Genomic DNA, 21,667 nt, shown 5'->3' with positions numbered 1-21,667 from the left:
TTAGTAGATTCTAAATCCCATTATGTTAAAACAATTCATGCTCAACAAAGTGAAAACACCCTGTGAAATAACCTTATCAAGCAATGAAACTAGGAAGAACGGTGAGTTTTCTTGACAAGTAAAGTAAAATCAGTTTTGTGCCGAGCATTGTGGCCCCTTTCTAACTTCTCAGTAGCCACGTTTGGGGGCCACGGGCCTCAGGTTGGAAACCGCTGTTATAAAAGGACCGGAATCTTTCAAGCTTGGGGTAGCCACCCAAATTATTACAACTTGGGTGAAATAATGGTCATGGGGTTTTATCGTTCAGTGGAATAAACAGTGGGTATGAAACTATATGGATACAGGCAATGTTTTAGGCAACCAGAGTTAGTCTTTCAATGTTGCAAATTCGATCACTTTTGTTATCTCTAAGCATCTTAAAATTGGGATTTAATGCAATCAGCCTATGCATATTTATTATGAATTCAGTTTATGTATACAGTGTTAAGTTTAATAAGAATTCTGAAACGATGTTATTTGGTAATCCATTTATTAATAATAAACAGTTGTATTGATAAGATTGTTGCTATTGACTGCCAATATGTATACAGTGCTTTATGGGAGATTTTTAATCAATGTTTTTTAATAACTCACAGTTCGTAATAATCAGCACATATTTCCGTTATATATGCAAACTACCGTAATTATAATTTTTCTTAAGACTGACTGAATATCAGTAACACTTGGATAGTTCATATAAAGAAATATCTGGCCAAACATCAAAAATAAATATCAAATTTCCTTGTGCTTAGAAGCCGAAATAAATTAAGTAAGCCTTATCATTAAAGCTGATTGCAAAAATCCATCGGGAAATGATTTCAAATTCAATTGAATTAGTTTCAAATTCAATTGAATTTGAAAATTTGAATATTAGTTTCTTTAATTGGGAATACTACCATGAGTTTACCATTATTGAAAATCATCTCAATACGTAAAAATAATTATTGTATTTTGGAAATAAAATATTTAACCGTCAAAAATTTGAGTTTTAGAAATTTTAAAGTCTCGTAATCTTATATAGGGAGTGAGAACTAAATTTGCAACATTGATGTAGATATACACCTGGTAACTATCAAAATTCCTAAAAAAAATCTTGTGGACATAAGGGTTACGAAGGCTGATGACATAACAAATGCAAATTCTTATATAATTTTTACACATTATTATCATTTTAACCGATAAAGACCAGATCATACAAGAACATAAACAAATTTGACTGCAACAACAACATTGTATAAAACCTACAGTGGAAAAAAAAAGAGAATGTGAGAAAACGAATAAGAGCAAAAATACTTGGTAAGCGTTAAAAGCCTTCGAAAGAGGATAATTTTAGAACAATCAGGGCTGGGAATGGCAAAGGAATAATCTAATCGTTGTGGTTAATGTTGTTGAACTTATTCATATTGATCGTTATAATTCCTTATTTCCGTAAATTGACTGTTTTTATACCTCAGCAAATAGCAGTAGTATATCTTTTTCGTGATTCATTTCTCCAAATTTTGAGTAAATAATCTGAATCAAATAAATTATTCAATTTGGCTGTTTCATAGTTTTTTTTTATTTTATATTTGAAGCAAATAGAAATAGTACAGCTAATGCCTGATTCGTGGTTACTACTAGTCTTCAAATTATAAGTAAAATATCAAATCAAATTTTAGGAATCAAATTACTTGACAAATACCTGCAATCAAATTATTTTTATTTTTTGGGTGAGATTCAGAGTATTTCAGACAATAAGATTATTTGAAATTCCCAGCCCAAAACAACTGTTTTCGCATTGAATCAAATAGGAAACTGTTATGCTTTATTTATAGAGGTCCAATGTGAATTTAAAAAGAAAGACATAGCATTCACACAAATCTTTAAACCGATACTCGTATCAATTTACTCGTATCAACTTTTCACAAAAATGGTTTTAATCTTTACTTAAATATTCAGGCAAAATACAGATACATTGCAAACTTTATAAGGATACATTTTCAAATGATAACATGTTATGTGAGAGAAAGATCTGGAAGTTTAGGTCAATTCATGAGTTTTATAAAATTGTATGAACAACTGTTTTTGCATGGTGCGTGTGATAATTTTGGTTGGCTCATTTTTTGTGAACATGCTAAAATTTGGTGCCATTTCAAACAAATTTTCATCAAAAGTTATCAGAAAAATTTCACAGCCATTGTCAATCAAGTAGCACCTTAACCATCCACCGACTCCATCAGGTTGACAAAAATTTGTTTCAAATAAAACATGAACTGTTAGAAATGGGGGAAAAACTTCCAATGCTTTTCTTAGATTTTTGATAAATTTTGATAAATAAAGGATTTTCAGGGGAAATAAGACAAATACCAAAAATATTTCATAGAATTAACATTTAGAACAGCACCTTAAAAAAGATTCAGGTTTAGCAATTTACCATAAGTCATATTATTTTTTACCACATGGTGGCAAATACGGAGCAAGATCACAAAGCTTAGAGAGTAAATTTTAAACTGTATAAAAATGATCAAATCGTAATAGCACAGAGAAATAATATTCTGAAAACTGGCAACACTGTTATGAGTAAAATTTTTAAAATGAAGCTTCCACATCAATAAATAAAACATATAAATTCTGTAAGATTTTCTCAGATAAATGTAGTTGGAGATTGGACACTTGTCATTTGTTAACAAAACTATTGGATTTTCTCTATATTTTTTATTCGGAGGGAGGAAAGCTGATAAGACAATCTATTTCGTTTACTAGTTTAATTCAGCTAACGAATAAATTATTTTAGTTGGAGAAAGCATTAACAGACTTATTGAACATGTGAACCATTCTGCAAAGGGGAGCAGTGCGAACAGCTGTAGCTGTATGTAGATTTGATTATATGTTCTGCATTAGGATAGGTATAAAATATAATACATCAGATAAGGATCACAGCAAGCATCAAAATTCGAATTCACGACAAAAAAGGAAGTTTATGCCGAAGAATTTCTTGCACAACCTAAACTTGTCTAATAACTAAAACCGATATAATTACTACTACTACTTTAAAGGTTCCAATACATGAAACTTGCTCTGAAAATTGTGTGAACTGAATTGTTTTTAGGAAAGAGTCAATGTTCTTAAAGTCAGTGTTTTCAGTAAACATTATGCTGCCATGTCATTGCCTTTAAGCCAGGGGTGTGCAACCTGCAGCCCGCGGGACAAATGTGGCCCACGAGAAAAATTTTGCGGCCCGTGTAGAAGGGCCAATTTTGAATGGTATGCTCCCGCGAAACTAGTTTTAATTTAGTTTAATAGTAATTGTGTAATTTCAATCCTGAATGCAATTTTATTATTTATATTTATGACGTGACCATGCACTAACAACTAGCCTGTGAGAAGCGAACAACACATGCCATAAGATCATTAATTAAAATATATTTTCCGCAACGACTAGGAAGTCTATGTTAAATTAAGGTGCGGCCCATGGTTTCATCCAGTTATTTGTATCTGGCCCTCTTGGATTAAAGGTTGCACACCCCTGCTTTAAACCATAATTTTTTTATTTATGTTTCCAAGCAATAATATCGGAAAATCGGAATAAAATTGTGCCCTAACCTGGTACACATATAACAGGAGTACCGAAAGGTTTGATAAAGGGGTGCTGACCACAAAACAAGAATACTGCAATTCTAGAATTTAACTAGAAGTGTCCAGCCCTACCAACAACAAATTTCTGAGAAAATATATGTAAACCCAACTTTCCAGATAAATGACGCTATGTATTGTATGTGCATATTTCAACAAAATTGGAAGAAAAAATGGATCAAGTAAAGTCAACAGTTTTTCATGCTATGAATGATAAGTAAATACAACAAAAATTGCTCAGTGATATTGTTAATTAACATATTATTCTGATAAAATAAACTTATTTTGGGCTTTATGACAAACATGGTATGTAGAGAAATAAGATATATCCAACTATGTAGGGAGTGTTGAAAAGTAGTTTCGGCTAAAAACCTAAAGCTACTCTGCAAATAAAATTTCAGAGATGAAAAAAATTCTGCATCTCTAGCGTTTGAATTCATTTCTAATATGATAATTGGTTCCAATAACTGATTCTTTTATGGAAATTTAAGAAATTTTATTTTCAGTTAGGTTTTTGTAGTATGACAATCCTAATCATGATGTGCTCACAAAACAACCTGACATTTTATCCCGCATTTTGACTTTAGTAATTTGCTATTCTATAAATTCTTTATTGAAATGAACTCAATTACCGTAATCAGATTGAATAAAAATATGGGAAGTTTTAATTGTTTCAAAATTAATTGAATATCCAAATTCTATGAAAAGGGACCATTCTATGACATGTATATTTGAAAAATATTACCAGATCTAGTAAAACCAGCCAGCATAATTTATCAGTTCGCCTATTCAAATGGATGCAGTCTATAATAAGTTGAAAATATTGGTAAATCAGCATTTGGCCAACAGGGAAATCAAATCATGATTTAGGTCACATATTATGAATTGAAATCAGTATTTAACATAATTTATTGAAAACAAGAGAAATTCAATTACTACCTGAAAGATATAATTTAATACTGTAAGAGTGTTAGGAATCCTTTTCAGTTTTCGAGTTCTAGAAATATTTATACTAGAGATGTCCATTTCCAAAATAGTTTGATATTCTAGAATGCCAAATTTTACCCTATAAATCATAAAATAAACCACGGTTTCACTGCCAAAATGCGACAAGTTACACAATAATTATAACTATCTTAGTTTTTATATTCATCTCTCACAGTGGAAAGTCGTTAAGACGCCAAACCATGATCTCCCACCTGGTTCCCAGTCTATGTTTGGCATGAGATTAATTAGCCAGTTATTTGTTTTGAATGAATGGACTTGATCTGAATATTATTATATTTAGGCGTTATTTCATATATAATCAAACTAAAGCCTTTGGACATCCCCAGCATAGATATGGTTCAACAGGAGTCAAATAATGATCAACTTTAACAAAACAAGTATAAAGGACTTCTCAATTAGCACTAGCACCAACGAGTTGTCCAACCCTGATAGTAAAATAAAATGTGGACACGGGGGCACATTAATAACTCAAGCAAGAAATAGAATATTAAAATCAAGTAGAAAAAATATTTTGCAAAAGATGAAATAAAACATAAAATTCTAAAGCAGAAGATTTATAACCAAACTTTGTGGTTCTTAATCAATTTTTAACGACCAATTATTTGAAACTTCTAATCTTGTCATATCATAATTTTTTCTGGAACATTTTACCACTCACCGTCAAACTTGAAATATCCCTCATTTAAAAAGGATGAGATTCTGATAACCCATTTTAATATTGTTTGAAGTTGTTACTGAAACGCAACAACTACAAAAATTATCGGGGCAGTAAATTTGGCAAAAAAGAGAAAAAAGCTACAAAAAGGTTTTGACAAATGGAGCATCAAAATTTTGGAAGCAACAATAACTGCGAAGAAATATATTGTCAAGAACAATCTAAGTTATTCACATCTTTCTGGATTCTCATTTAAACTATGAACACGGCACTAGACAAGCTGATGTACACAGGAATTGAATGTAAAATTTTCCAGAATAGCGCCCTCTTATTTATGTTTTTATATTCCAACATGAGTCAGTGTTTTAGTATTCAACACTCACCTAAATAAGCAGTGACTAAACTAACTAGTCCTAATACAAAACAACGATCTTAAACTAATTGTTAACGATAAATAAATGATAAGCCATGAGTATTAAATTACTTGAGAAGTGTTAATATATACATGCCCAATGAATACAGGAGTTGAAAATGTTCAATTGAATCAACTGGAACTTGGTCTCAATCTTATCCTATGGCATATCGATTTACCCAAAGTAAAATTAGATTTTGGATTGGATTTACATATTTATCCCAGGGGAGAGGAAAGCCAATAAGAAGACTTGATCATAATGACGAACCAAGGACTCTCGTCCAGTTACCAGTCCATGTTGGGTATGGGGTTAAGTTAGCCAGTTATTTGTTTCAGATGCATAACCTTGATAGAGGAGCTATCGGACCGGCTACCCAGATAAAAATATTACATTCTGTGCTGTTCTAGAATTCTTCTTTTCATTCTATTTCAATTAATTATATTTAATTTCTTAAAATCAATGTTTCCAGATATAATTACTAAAATCAACGAACCAGGATTTTGTCGTAGGAAGAGCAACCAAACTCGAAAATAACTTTACCAAAATATAGATAGGTAAAATCAATTCTTCAGCTGCAACCCAGATTTCCCTCAGAATGGTCTGACAATATATTTCTAAGCAGTAAAAGTGAAGCTGCTTGCTCAAACGAAACACTATCACATGGCAAGAGCTCGATAATGGAACAATAAACAATATAATGCAAAATACTAATAAAAAATAGCAAGCTCGCTAATAATAATGCAATATAATTATCAAACTCAAAGTGTAAATTGGTCCTGTTGACCAAAGGTCTTCCCTCAAAAATGAACAAAGTCAAACTTTTGCATAAAATGCTCTTTATCAAAGTTGGAAATAAAGTATTTGAAAGTTAAATCGAATATATATTAAATTCTACCATTTTGCGCATATACAGGGTGATCGCAAAAAAACAGCATTCATGAAATTCGTATTCTATGGAAATAAAGCTAATTTATTTAACACTTAAACTTCTGTTCGTGCATAATTAAACTCACAAGTTCCAGTAATCTGGGACGCTTTGCTCATACGTTCTGTTCTCTATAGAATGTTTCAAATTACTTGGGTTCTGCTTTTCGGGTCACCCCATAATATGATCCTATTTTCAAAAATTCGTTATTTGCATTAATAAGTTGTATCAGTACTTTAATTCCACAAGTGTTAATACCACAAGATTTTATGAGTAATTGTCGAATCAAATGAGTACAGAAACTTTTATGATACCATTGAATTTATGAGCCTGTATGAGTAAACTATGAAATTTTCAAATGAGCAGAATTTGGATTCTTAGGGAAGGAACCAATGGACAACAGGAAACCAAACCTATTGGAATTGGCGTTGAACGTCCTCTCCTGTTATCGAAGCCAATTTTTCAGCATCTATAGACTGAAGCAATTGGTCCATTGCAAATAAATTTGGTCCGTGCTCCAAGCCTTGACTCGAATTCGTGGGTTGCGGTTGCAACATAGTACCGCTATCATTGTTATTACACGTCTGTATTGTTGATGGATTAGTGGGGGAATATGTATAATCACTTTGTTGAATTTGTAACGGTGAAAGAGTTGGCGTCTGTTGATGCGGAGACTGGACCTGGGACGGTGGTTGGTAAACTTGCTGCTGTGTCTGGTGCTGACCTACCTGGTTTGTCATCATGTCTTGAGAAGGCTGTGTAGTGATCTGTTGGGTATAATTTTGTGTCTGCATTGTGTTTGCTGTTGCCATTGTCTGGGTCACCATTGTCTCAACAACTGGTTGAGGATGGAATACCTGAGACGGCATTGACATTGTAACCATAGCTGGTTGAATAGACTCCGTATTCGTGTTAGAGAAATTTCCCAAAGCTATTGAAGTTGAAATCATTTTAACTTCTTGTGGTTGTAAAGTAAATTGAGCATTGGTCATTTGTATGTTGGTGGTAGACTGTTGTGGGCTTTGAAATGTTTGGTTTTGTACCGGTATTTCAGTATTTAATAAACCGGATGCTTGATCTGTATGAAAAACAGGTTGTGCAGTAGATGCCTGCTGCGTTTGACCAGTTGCTATTTGGCTAAGCTGGGTGGACCCAACATCCTCCATTGGATGGTTTTCAATAACGTTTGCAACTCCAGACATTTGTGAAGTGACTTGAGCATTGAATGTGTCAGTTTGTTGCAAAGCCGCTGGGGCAAGTTGCATGGTTACATCCTTCGGAACATCAGAGACATACATATCAACATGCATTTTGGTATCTGATGATATATGTTGAGACTGATTGCTTTGAGTCTGGGAATTCTGGTTCTGAATACCATGCATGATGTCTGTCATCTGGGGTTGCTGCTGCATGACTGGCTGTTGTTGCTGTAAGTTCATGGTCTGATCGGTAATCAATGCTTGCTGCTGTTTACTTTGGTTAATTCCGTGTTGCGAATGTTGGTTATGGTCAAGCGAAAATTGTTTCTTTTCAATCGTAAAATCAGTTTGCGGTTTCTGCTGTTGTTGATAACTGGCAACACTGAAGCTGGGTTGATTTTGTAACATTGTATTCTGTTGAGTATTGCTTTGAAATAGCTGCTGAGTGACAGCACTAAAAGCAGTAGAAGTTTGCATTTCTGGTTGTTGATTTGCAACTGAAAACTGTGGTTTAGTATTGAAGCAATTCTGAGAAATAGTAGAGTGCTGTGTCACAACAGTAAATTGGAGTTTTGGATCACTAAATACCGGCTGTGGCTGTTGATTGAATATCTGCTGGTTTCCACCGACTGTAAACTGGTGTTTTGGAGCCTCGTAACTCGTTTGTTGCTGATTTCCAGTTGAAAACTGTTGAGTAGATGCATTGAAATTGGTCTGTTCTTGAGTGCCAGCAGTAAAATGTAGAGGATTGTCAGTGAAGTGTGACTGAATCTGCTGCTCATTGATAGGAAACTGCTGTGTTGTTTCATCGTACAAAGACTGCTGAGCTGTTTTGTTTGTGAAGGCTTGGTTTTGGTGTATTTGAGTCTGTGGCTGTAAACCAGCAGAAAACTTCTGCTGCGCAACATTGGTGAAAGTGGGTATTGTTTGCTGCGCTATTTGCTGCATTCCTTGTCCAACGTCTCCAAAAGTTGGCTGATTTGTGTCTTGTGATGTCTGCATGTTAACATTACCATCTACATTTTGTTGGTTGTGAATTACATTCTGAGATTCTTTCCCATTATTGAATGTTGTTGGATAAGAGAAAGATCCCAGTTGACTAGCAGGTTGCAATCCAGTACCAGCAGTTCCGAATGTGACATTTTGTAAGCCTATACCAGTAGAAGCTACCAGCTGTGGGGCTGCAGACTGCACTGGATTTTTAAACGAGTTTTGTTGTAATACCTCAGTTGATATATTTCCAAAAACATTCTGCTTTGTAGCATCAGACCCAAAAGTTGCATTTTGTGGAACTCGCACAGAGAATAAGTTTTGGTGGGTCTGCTGTATCGCTGGCTGTGGTTCGTTCTGGGCATCGATCCTTGCAGCCACTATGTTTCCACCGACTAAAGATGCAGTTGGTTTTGTATAAGCTGGTTCAATGTTTACTTGCATTACACTGTCTGCATTGGTAAATGAGTGGAACATAACCACACCAGGAGTCGAAAGTGGTTGAGCAATGCTCGGTTTTGAAACGGGGCTTGTCACCATAGCCAGTGGAGAAGTCGTTGGAATCTGTGATATAAAAGTGACCGGTTGTGACACTTGTACTGTAGATGGTAAAATATTCGCAAGCAGCACAGGTTGGGGTAGTGCTTGGGCAACTTGTGGGATGACTTGCGGTGTGATCGCGGCCACAGGGATTGGTGCACTGTCATATTGTTCATGTTTCACTTTCAAATTTGGGTCCGAAATGGTCACATTTGTATTAATCTGCACAGGGTTAGTGTTAGCATTAGAAATAGAACCTAATACATTAATTAGAGCATTGGGGTTAATATTTTGGGGAGGAGTAGGGTTTGATGCCGCTTCTTGCTGCAAAATAATTTCATTTTGCATCGGAGAAATGCCGGCGGGAAGATTGAACATAGTAGGTTTAGCCTCTATGGTGTTAGATTGTAAAGCTGCGTTGGGTAAAATATGGTTGGATAACTGGTTTTGTAATAATGATGTCGCGGTCAACAGGGGTGGATTGCCCTGAGGTATTTGCACCTCTGGTTTGGGGATTTCATGTGTATCTGCACTTGGCAAATCACTTTGAGATGTTATTCCACCAGCAAGTAACTTTGAAAACAATGCAGCAAGGAATTTTCGATCAATTGGCCCATCCAATAAACTCATATTAAGAGCTGGATTTGAGTTATCTGCAGTTTGTTTCTTTTGCTCTTCTTTCGGAAGCTCTGGTTCTTTTCGTGGTGTATAGGTGAAGATATGTGGCTCACACTTTTTGTCTTGAAATTCTACCAACAGTTGTACATTAACTGGTTTAACTATGTTTAGGTCATGGTAAGCGGGAACTCTGACTACCATATGAGATTGATGGAAAGTGTCCTTATCAACCTCTCCTTCCGCAGACCACTGAGTTCCATTTGGCTCTTCCGGGTCTTGATAGATCACCCTGGTTCCTCGATGAAAGTTTTTACCAATGATGAACATTTCTGTGCCCCCCTCAACTGAGCATCGATCTATACTTTTCTTTGTGATCTCTGGCTGACCAAGTGGTTGCGTGCAGCTAATACACTTTGAAGTGCATTGCAGTGTCACCATACTTTTTGTGGAGTTCGTTATTACATTTTTTACAGACACACGAAACGCAAGTCTAACACTTTGGTTTCGTTTTTGATTACGTAAGCCAGTACGTACTTCGACATCTGTATTTCGGAGTTTTAATATCCCAACACAATCAACATTTAATGTCATATCATCATCTTGTTTGAAAGGGATTTCGATCACATGAGTGCCGTCAATTTCCATCTCTTCACAAGAACTCGTATTCCGACCAGTAACACGGCATGCCTGGTAGAATCCATGAGGCTTCACTTTTCCTGAATCATTTGCGACAAAAACCTGCAAAATCGGCATCACAGATCCTCGATACCCAATAAGCTGCACTTTCGGGTACCCTTGTTGGCTGGTGTCTTTAACAGGACCTCTACTGCCCTCTGTAAGATACCTCGCTCTGTGCTGTGATTCTGGTTGCACCAGAATTTTCAACTCCAAATGTTCAGCTTTGCGAGGATATTGTCTTGATAGGATAGGCTCACTTTCAGTTGTTATACCAGTTGCCCTGTGATGCGTATTCCTCCGTCTCGTGCCGTTTGTGTTGCTTGTAACAGGTGTATCATTATTATTCGACATAGCTTCAGTTTTAATATTATTACTGTCCAGAATTTCAATCTCGTTTCCGCATGTTTTAGATCGTTTAGCATTTTCTACATCATACTCAGCTTTAAATGCTGGTATAGCAGGGGTTCCACTGGAGCTCCTACGGCTACTACTTTCTCCAAAGTTAAAGTTCATGTTTTTTGGACAAGTTGGTGGACTGAAAGGAGACGTGTCCGGGTCATGGTACCACATTTCTCCCGCTTGAGTTGAATTCGCTGGTTTGGGAAATCTTAGTGGGCCATTCAGTCTTGTGTTGCCATAACTAGGAATAGATGCATACATGTCTCTCCGCGTTTTTCTACGTTTCTTTCTGCTCCCACTCGATTCATAATTGTCATCACAAGCACTTGAAGACGCACCAGGAGTAGTGGTATACTCCAGAGGAGTTGAAGCACCAAAAAAACCTGTTGGTCTTCGCACAGCATCTCCTGGGGCAGATAAACTAGCATCATCAAAACCTGTCTCCATATCATCAGATTCCTTAGCGCTAAACGGGCTGCTTAATTCTCCACGATCTGCAGGGCTTACAATATCCCTGGGACTGTTAATAACATCCGGACTCTGATTGCAAAACATTCTTGTTTCCTCATCAACATAAACCTGAGGATCGCAAGTTTCAGGCAATCGTTTCTCTGGCTTAATCGTTTCAAATCCATCTCTGCTTTCTCCCGTCATACTAACAGTGTCATTGGAAATCTGCTTATTTATATCACTTAAAGTGTCCAAATTATTTGTGGCAAAATAATCCTCATTGAGTACATTGTCATCCACTGCTCCCCTAAGATGGGATTCCTCTCCCAAATCTGAGGGGTCTGGTTGGCTAATTAGTGACATTTTTAATTATACATTTCATTTGTAGACCTACAGTTAAATACCTGTGAATAACAACGTACAACGTACGTTGCAAGCAACGTACTTTTATATATACCTCATAAAAAAAAAATACAATGAGTTAGTTCGATCACATGACAAACTCATGCCTGGGGAAACATGTTTCTTCTGTATGCCTATTAGAAAAAATGATGATAGCTGATTTTAATTAGGAAAAAGACTCTCATTAGTAATAACAGTTTAAAATAAAATGTAATACAGCTCAACACAATTCAGAATAAGAAATCATTAGGAAGTGTAAGAAAATTTCTCTCATAATACAGGAATACCTATGAAGTAGTTGTTATAAATTACCATGCTCTGATAAAAAATATTGATAACAAGGTTGGTTTACATCAGCTGTCATTGCTAATGTTATCTATCATGAGCCTTTTATTGATAATTGGTCAAAGAAATGCTTGTCAAATCTGCTATTATGTAAGCAAGGTAATCTCATTCACATTTATTGTCTTTAGGAGCCCTTTTCAAGATGTGACAAGAGCCGCCTGCTTAAGTAGTTTTTGAAGTTAAAGATTCAACTTCATTTCAAGTATAGATAAGTCCTTCAGACACCTGGAGTGTCATGAAAAGCTAGTTGGGTTTATTTATAATCTTTAGTACAAGGGGGTTGATATTGCCCACCTCTATAGTCTAAGAAAGTCATACATCCACGATGTTTCCATCCATAGCTGCTCAATTTCTATTTTTTCAAATCAATGGTTTCAACCGGGGTTTGGCAGCACCCTGGCGTTCCGCGAGTTTCCATTCCAGAACGGGATGGCGGGACATGTAAGTGTGTAGTAAGAAAATACATTCTATTAATAATATTATATACAGTGTTTCAAAAGCAAAAGTATAAATCAATAAGCCTTGTACTAAAACTAAATTTAATCGCAATCTCAACAGATTCATTCAGCTATATTTTAGCTAAGACATCACAATTTGGGTTTATTTTGGTTGTGGCAGCATCAGGCAGGCCAGTTTGAATTACCCAGAGGATCCGATTTGGCCCGCGGTCCATAGTTTGCCTATGTCGATCTATATTATTAATACATGTATATTGTTCAAACATGAATGAATACCCATTACAATATTAGATATGCCAATATTATATATTAAAATTGCTGTTTTAAACATCATTTTAGTTTGCCAGTGTTTGCTCACTACCTCCCCCAGGGAGATGGGTAGGCAAAGCCGACCTGGAAGATCAGTATCAGTGGCTGCTTGTACAGGGCCTTGTTCAGAGAGAAAGACATGAATGAGCGTCATAGAAAAAAAAGGTACTGCTGTAGTATGCGAACCAAGATGGCGCCCACCGGAAAGTGGTATGTGTACCAGTATAGGGTTAGGCCAATTTTCCTTATTTTAGTTCTATTACGAGTTACTAGCCAAGCGACTACCGTAGTATTTGTACCTGAAATTATGGCTTAATCCTAACCTGGTACACATACTACGTTCCGGTGTCCACTATCTTGGTTCACATACTACGGGCAGACTGAAAAAAATATGATAAAATAAAATTTTCTATCTCTACCTTCTGATTTTCAATATTTTTTATTTTCAAAAATGTTGGTTAATGGAATTCTTCACAAGTTAATGAATAATTGATAAGAAAGCAAACCAAAATTAAAAATAGAAAAAGACTAAAACCTCAAAAGGGATTTAATAATAGCTTTACCAGCATTAAATGTTGATGGTGTCTGATTCTGTCATGTGATTAAAATGTTTATTAGAACCACAAATATCAAAATAAAACATATTGCAACACTCAAATATAAATTGAAAGCACTACTTCACCGTTTCACAGGTAATATTCATATCACAGCAAAGCGAAAGAAGTATTACTTTGCACAAGAATTAATAATGCAAAGACAAAACATAAATCACAATTTCCCTGCAACTGAGATCTGATGTTTTTTGTCCTCATTGGAAAAGAAGAGTTTTTAAACATTTCAGAACACCAAACTTCTGAGAGACAGAACATGTGAATGTGATGCATATTTTACTATTGCACCTCAATTAAACAACATCATTAAAATATATTTCACCATTTGCGGAACTTCCTAAATGCCTATGCATTCTGATTGTTGAAAATCATGCAAACATAAAATAATACCAATAACCCTCCCTAGTCTAAAATGATTCCGGACTATGGTATCATGACTGCTAGAATTCCTGTTAAAACAAACCACATAGCATTGTTATGGCTTATTTCAAATCGATTTAAACTGATGCAGTTTTCTTACAAAATAGAATGATTCAAAATTCCAAATGAAAAATATTTACAAAATTCAACTGGCACAACATGAGAAAACAGAATGTTTTAAATAAATCGAATTATGGTAGTGGTGGTAAATGAATCAACTAAATTATAGTCAAGAAAAAAATAAGTAACTGACCATAAATCAAGAAATATTAAAGCCACAATCTAAAATATTTTAAACTTGAAGATGACTATTCAAAAGTAATTTCATAATTAACTATTGAATAAAGACTCAAATTGTATACTGTACAGTTTTCCTAACAAAACTCCTAATAATAGTATTTCAGAATTGTCTTTTAAGGTGACACAGACGGACGGTAAATATTTCATGAATATTAACGAAAATATTACAACCAGGTAATCGATTTTTTTAAATTATATTAGTGATTGCAATCCCGATTTATACTGTAAATGTCAATATCTGATTGCACAGATTCACTCTAAATGCCAATATTTAAGCGATATCTTTATTTAAGGTAATCTTAAATAAAATTCAGATACTAAATACACATACATGGCTCAAATAAGCAAAGCACTTATAACACAGATTACGACTGAATGATTTTTTAAGTGTCAAATAAATCAAAATCTCCAAAAACGCAAAACCACCATACCTACTCCAATCCAGACATTTTCAATTTGCTCACAAAAATCAATATGTATATCTCGCTAAAGACTGATTGAAACGCGAAATAAATATTACACTGTATATATGCTTGACTAGCACATAATGACATTCTTTTTCCAACGCCCAGGGAAGATTAAGTGTGACGGGAAAAATGTTTTCAAAACTAAAAAATTTCAGACAAGTATAAACATGCTTCCATTTCACTCTGAAATACACAATTTCGAATAAAGTATAAACAAATCAAATGACATATATTGCTGTATATACACTTTGATACAAATTTGAAGCATCTCAGTACATTAAGGGTGTAGGGTGTACTAATTACTGTAGTATGTGTACCAAACTATGCCATAATTTTATTCCGATTTTTCCCATTTTTTAGTTCTATTACGAGTTCAGGGTCTGTTTGTGTTAGCCAAGTGAATATACCCCCTACCCATGTGTTAGTCCCTTTACACAACTGTAAAGTAGACGAACAAAATTAGTTACCTCCATATTCGTACATACACTTCTGGATCGCCCAAATATGTATTACCTCAGTACACATATGTATGGGATTAAGTACTACATGATAACATCTATGTGACAGATTGGACTGTGGATCTGTTTGCCAGACTGCTATTTTGCTATAAATAACAAGGTGGGAAAAACAATGTCTATACAGGAAACTGAATTTTCCAAGTAAAATCGGACAAATCAATTAAAAATTTATTAATAAAATTATCAAAAATATCAAACCTTATCCAATATATAGATTTTGATAATGTTTCCGAGCAAAGAGCGAGCGAGCACTCATATCAATTTTAAAATGTACAGAAATAATCAGTAACATACTGGTTTATTTTTTAAATTTGCTGCAGCTTTCTCAAGTTTATATTAAAAAAACTGACTAAACATGGGTGTATGGTGTGAAAAATACAACAAAAATCATCGTTATATTTTTCTCCAAAAAAGTAGATAGTACCGGAAATAGTTTGCAATTTTGGAGATGCGATTCAAAAATTCAGGAAAGTACCAAATTATAAATTTGGATAAACAAGTATGAGTGCGAATAAGATTCATCTTATATGAAAAGTACTTTTTTCCGTACCAAATTCAACAATTTGTCAGTGAAATTATGGTTCTGTGTTTATTTGGGCCACCCTGCATATATCATGACTCTATTAGATGACATACTTATATTCCAGAATAAGAGTTTGATTTTAAATTAGGAAACTTACTCAGATATAGACATCAATAGTACAATGCTTTTACGAAAAAAGGATACTGTAATAAGTGTGGAACAATAAACGCTGACAGTGATATATTGAACCAGTAATAATGTGCAGTATCGATTTACCTTGTTTCGTGCTTATTATAATAATACTTCCGTGTTGCAGGTCACGATTCTTTAAGACAATTGAAATTCCATGACAGAATCGAAACTGTTACGAGCGGAACAGCAAGTCGGCCAGGCATGAAAAGTTAGCTATTACTGACTCTGATTTAGCATGAAATTTACCTAAAGGAATAAAAAATGATAATTTGGTAACATTTAATTTTGTATATTCTGTAGATCATAAGAGATATGTTAATACAAATGATTCAAATACAGTCCGACTGAAATTATTTAAAATGTTTTTCTAGCTGATTTCATTTCACCAAATTTTCCCTTTTGAAACTTTGTTGTTTTAGGAAATTCCATTGGTAATATAATATTGATAGTGCACTACTCCTAGCAAAAATTATTCCAATCTGAAAAACCATATATCAATCAATCAATGTCTGATGCTAAAATATACAATTCTGTATGAATTTGAATTTAATAATAATGCCAAGGACGAAAATGGATTTGAATGGCGTCTATTTTGATTGGTATGTTCTGGCGGTGCAATAAAAATAGTTAATTAGGCGCACCAAGATGGCGGACATCGGAATGTATTAACGGTACTCTTGAAGTATGCGTACCGAGATGCCGAACACCGGAACGTACTATGTGTACCAGGATAGGGTTAGACCATAATTTTAGGTACAAAAATACTGGAGCCACTTGGATAGTCGCCGAACTCGTAATAGAACTAAAATAAGAAAAATCAGAATAAAATTATGACCTAACCCTAACCTGGTACACATACTACATTCCGGTGTCCAGCATCTTGGTACACATACTTCAAGAGTACCGTTAATTACAGGTTAGGCTCGACTTTGTTGGCACCGCAGCTTACACATCTCGGATTCAAATTCCAGGCCTCACTCGGGATTTAATAAATTGGGTAGGCAATGCCGAACCAGAAAAGATACCGGTCTTTAAAAAATAATACCTCCTCATATTTCGTAAGATATCAGTGGCTACTTGCACAGGGCCTTGTTCGGAACAAAAGGCGCGAAAATGTGTTGTATATAAAAAAAATCTGGTAATTCTGTAGTATATGTACCAGGTTAGGGTTGGTTAGGTCATAATTTTATTTCGATTTTCTTTATTTTAGTTCTATTACGACTTACCGAGTTCAGGAACTGTTTGTGTTAGCAAAGTGAATACACCCCCTGCCCATACGTTTCAGTCTCTTTACACAACTTGATGTAAAGTAGTTGAACAAAATTAGTTACCTCCATATTGGTACACATACTGGTACTTCTAGAGTGCTAAAATTCTGATTAATAAGGTTTCATTCATTCTAGCTATAATTACATCACCTTTAGACATGACTCAACTAAATAAAGGTGAAAAAAATTTCACATCCCCCTTACAAATAAGTTCAAACGGCCAGAAACTTTTGCCCTTCCTGTGTTAAACATTACCAACTAACACAATGGGCTTCATAGTCATACCAAGGTAAAACAATTAGGAAAATTTTTATACTGGTCAAAAAGGTCAAACGGCGGTAAAAAATATAATTTGTAAACATATAAAGCATGAGAGAAAATAAATTATAAAAATATCTAAAACACAGAAAAGCAATGCTCAAATTCACAGCCACGAAGATTGAGTACCGCTTTGGGGGCAGTTGGCGCATTGTGATAATCGTTACAAGCACGCTTGCCATTGCACCTCTGATCACTCCATGTGGGCTCGCAGGTTCGAATCATTTGAGGGATAATTATGTGCAATAGGATTGCTGGACTCTTCACCGCTGTAGGGTAGTTCACGTACGCCACCCTACTCTCGTCACCTCATTGCTGCCAGGGTTTCATGAATACCAATAATAGAAATTTAACTTTCTTCTGATTAAGAACGTCACAAAGTAGCATTAAGTGTAATTAAGCAACATTCTAAATTTCTATATTCATGCTCATTAAATATATAAATATACTTCTATGTGGTCTCTGTTGAACATTACAAAGTTTCGTATAAATTTAATATGAACTACTAAAAATAACAACGCTACAGCAGTACTGAAACACCCAGTGTAACAAAGCATTGAGATCAACAAGCAAAAACAATTACGTACGTATTTTAATAGCACCGCAACCAATAAAGAAAGTAATAGTTGTAAGTAAAGTAACTGAGCGAATAATACAGGGAAACTCCCATGACAAAATAGCCATGATAATCAAAATAGAACTTTCATAAATAAGGAACGTCCGCACGTGGATTTCTCATTTCATCATCTTGATCAGACTGCTTTATAGCTTGGTCCATTCACGAGACAAACATAAACCTTAGCGAGTCATAAATGAAAGCAAATCACCACGTGAAACTTCATTCACATTATTCCAGTTAGAAGAAAAGCTCACACATTACTCAAATACTTCCAGTAGTCTAATAATATGACAAATGACAACACAATCATGATTTATTATGAATAGATGCCGGTATGCCGCTTATTCTTGTGTGTAAAGAAGTATTATTAATAATAAAGACAATGTGGCTCGGGCATTTGGAGTGATTGGAGTATTTGGTTGTATTAAGATATTTAATAACAACAACAGTGAGGTCTGTGGAACCAGGGTGTCCCAAAAACCAAACCCATAAATTTATTAATTACTTCCATGACAATGATTTATTTATTTTACACTTGAACCTCTGTTTGAGTATGATTGCTCTAAAAAGTTTCAATAATCTAGGTTACTGTGGTTCTCAACCTTTTTTCTTTTCTGGCCCATTTCCGTCGCAAAAAAATTTTTGTCGCCCACTAACTTTCTCATGCAAGGGAAAAACTACAAGAAAAACAAGACTTTTATGCAAAAATGAATATCTTTTTACTTTAATAATTAGAATGAAAAGCAGCAGCATGATGAAACTAAACTTTCCAATAACCATAGTAATTTTTAATGAGCTTGTGGCCCACTTGAAATGTCTCTATGGCCCAGCAGTGGGCCATGGCCCACAGGTTTAGAACCAGTGATTAGGACGCTTGGCAAGTTATGTTTTCTCGCTGAAATATGTTCCGAGTGACCTGGGTTCTGTTATTTTTGGGTCATCCTGTAAATAAACTTTGCTAGATTCATTAGTGGTAATCGACGGAAGAGAATCTGCTTACTTCTAAATTAACTTTCCAAGATATTACAGTATTGATTTTTTCTAATTGATGAATTGAGACCAATATTGATTTATCTAAAGCGAGGTGAAATCACCTGCGCTTGTCGGTTTACTTTAATTAAAAGATTTGTTGAGTAGGCCTACTGAACAATTCCACATATTATTACAATTAATCATTTCAACTTTATTTATTTAATTTCACTATTTCACTTTCAGTTTGGTTAAAAAACAAAATAAAATATACCTAAACATCATTTTTATACGAACAAGGCCCTACACAAGTAGCCATTGTTAAGAAGTTACTATAGTTTGAAGGGCAGAAATTCTTCTGGTTCACCAATCACCATTATCTACCTAGTTTATTTTACCTTGGAAGAAGTGGTGGGCATGAGATTTGAACCTAAAATTTTATCTTTCAATTTCATCATAGTAAGGTATAACGATTCAATCACCGAGCCACAAATATTTCTCAAAGTACATAATTTCAATACTATAAAATTATTCTTAAACTCTAGGAGCAAAACAATTTAAATTCTCTTAGTTAGATCCAAATTTCAGTCATGCACTTGCGGGAGTTTCCATTATGTCATACTCATAAACAGTTTCATCTCATAAGAGATACCAAAGAAAAACATTGGAATTGGAAAAGAATGCCTTATGAAAATAACCACCAAACACTACTTTCCAATATTGAAAATGTACCCACGTAAATGACATAAAACAGGACAAAATGATTATCATTTGAGCACCAATAGTGTCTCTCGTGTTTCTTTCGACTAACCTTGATTTTCATTTTCAAAATAATTCATTCAACTTCATAAAAATTTGACAATAATCACAACTTAATTGCACTGAGTAAATTCAAAAATTCTCATCCTTCAAACAATAGTATGAATATGCAACAGCATACAATTCTCTATCATTCTATAACGAAGAGTTAAATTATTGCATTGACCAAATAAAAACAGAAAATTGAGGAAGTGTTAGCATTCTCAAAAAGGAAAAAAAAATATAGGCAATGGCTTTCTTTGACATGAAAAAATTCTTATTACTTATTTTCTGATTTAATATACAGCAATATTGCCTTCATAAACAGGTAGAATCAAAATACTAGAGTAGCAGCAGACTATTTGTAAACACTGAAAACAATCATAGCCTGTGGCAAAGAAAACTCATAAACACAAAATTGAGAAAAGGTAGGCAAGATTTATTTATACTGACCATAATCAAGGAATGGGGATTTTAAGCCACGCTTATGACATTTCATAGCAATGTCATATTGTTATTCAATACATTGTATATTTAAATACACGGTATATTTGCTTGCCTTGTGAGGGTTCTGTAATGTGAGTATTATTGTTTTACAAAGCACAGAATTCATTCGTGTATTGCTTGATACAGTGCTTACCAAACTTTTTCAATAAATTTCTCGTTTTATAAATTTTAAAACTCTTCATTCCTTTCTAACTATGCATAAAAAAATCCGTTTCCTTTATTTGTCCAAACTTTAATAGACAGTGTTAAATGCAAGTCACACTCTGGTTTATACGCAGTTCATATAGTTAATGTGTCCATAATTATAAAATATCTAAACAATATAATTAAAGCTATACTAAATACAACAATTGAGAAACGATTCCTCAACGATTGGAAAAAAAAACATGATCTAATACAACCCAGTACTCAAAAAGTATGTGAGGACCAAGTTCAAATGAATTTAATAATTTGATGTAATAATAATATGATTTCAGAGAATTTGAAAAGTATTTTGAATTTTATGATATATTCTGTTTGGTTGTGTTGACTATGTTGAAGGGTGGAATCAGCATATTGCTTGGAGATCTAACAACTGAATGTATTTAAAAAGAATCAATTTCAACATATTTAATAAATACTCAAATTCTCAAGCCGAATCTGCAGTTGCTCAAAAAAAAGATTGAAAAAAAAGAATTGTATGTACCGTAAGGATTATTAATATTTATTACCGGTAACTAATTTTCTGCTTAATTTCTAATATCAAGTCTTAGTAATATTGCAAGAGCCCGCGCAGGTGTTATTGCACTAAACTATATTTTTACATGCATACACGTCACTATTCTTGCCGCAAAAGTGTCATGACATTTTTCTCATGACAATTTGTGAATGTGCCAAGATTTACTGCCTCAACACAGGGGAATACCCTATTCTGAAACTTCTATTTTTATCCGCAGTTTATCACGAAGAAATCATTCAAATTGCAAACGTCGTTTATGATTATCTGCAACAAGAATAGACCAATCAAATGAAAGTTTGCAAGATGGCTTATGAATTGTAAATCGGCAAAAGGTTTAGGTGTGCTATAAACCCATTTAAAAAAAAAATTAATAAGCTCAATAGGAGCTATAAAATATTA

The 21,667-nt window shown here is 34.3% G+C and overlaps 1 protein-coding gene across 1 annotated transcript; it reads right to left on the bottom strand.

Annotated features, from left to right (window-relative positions):
- Window positions 1-118: 118 nt before the first annotated feature.
- On the bottom strand, window positions 119-16,662 carry LOC120346009 (uncharacterized). The gene has a single exon (XM_078115088.1). The coding sequence runs from the start codon at window positions 11,887-11,889 to the stop codon at window positions 7,066-7,068; it is 4,824 nt and encodes a 1,607-aa protein (XP_077971214.1). The 5' UTR covers window positions 11,890-16,662; the 3' UTR covers window positions 119-7,065.
- Between the last annotated feature and the right edge of the window lie 5,005 nt (window positions 16,663-21,667).

This window comes from Styela clava, chromosome 8, assembly GCF_964204865.1.
Source record: "Styela clava chromosome 8, kaStyClav1.hap1.2, whole genome shotgun sequence".
Lineage (NCBI taxonomy): Eukaryota > Metazoa > Chordata > Ascidiacea > Stolidobranchia > Styelidae > Styela > Styela clava.
Note: the sequence above shows the minus strand (reverse complement) of the source record. Positions and strands in the feature narration are given on the sequence as shown.

Coding starts and splice junctions, on each gene's coding strand:
- LOC120346009 (XM_078115088.1), bottom strand. CDS start 11,889: ATGTCACTAATTAGCCAACCAGACCCCTCAGATTTGGGAGAGGAATCC.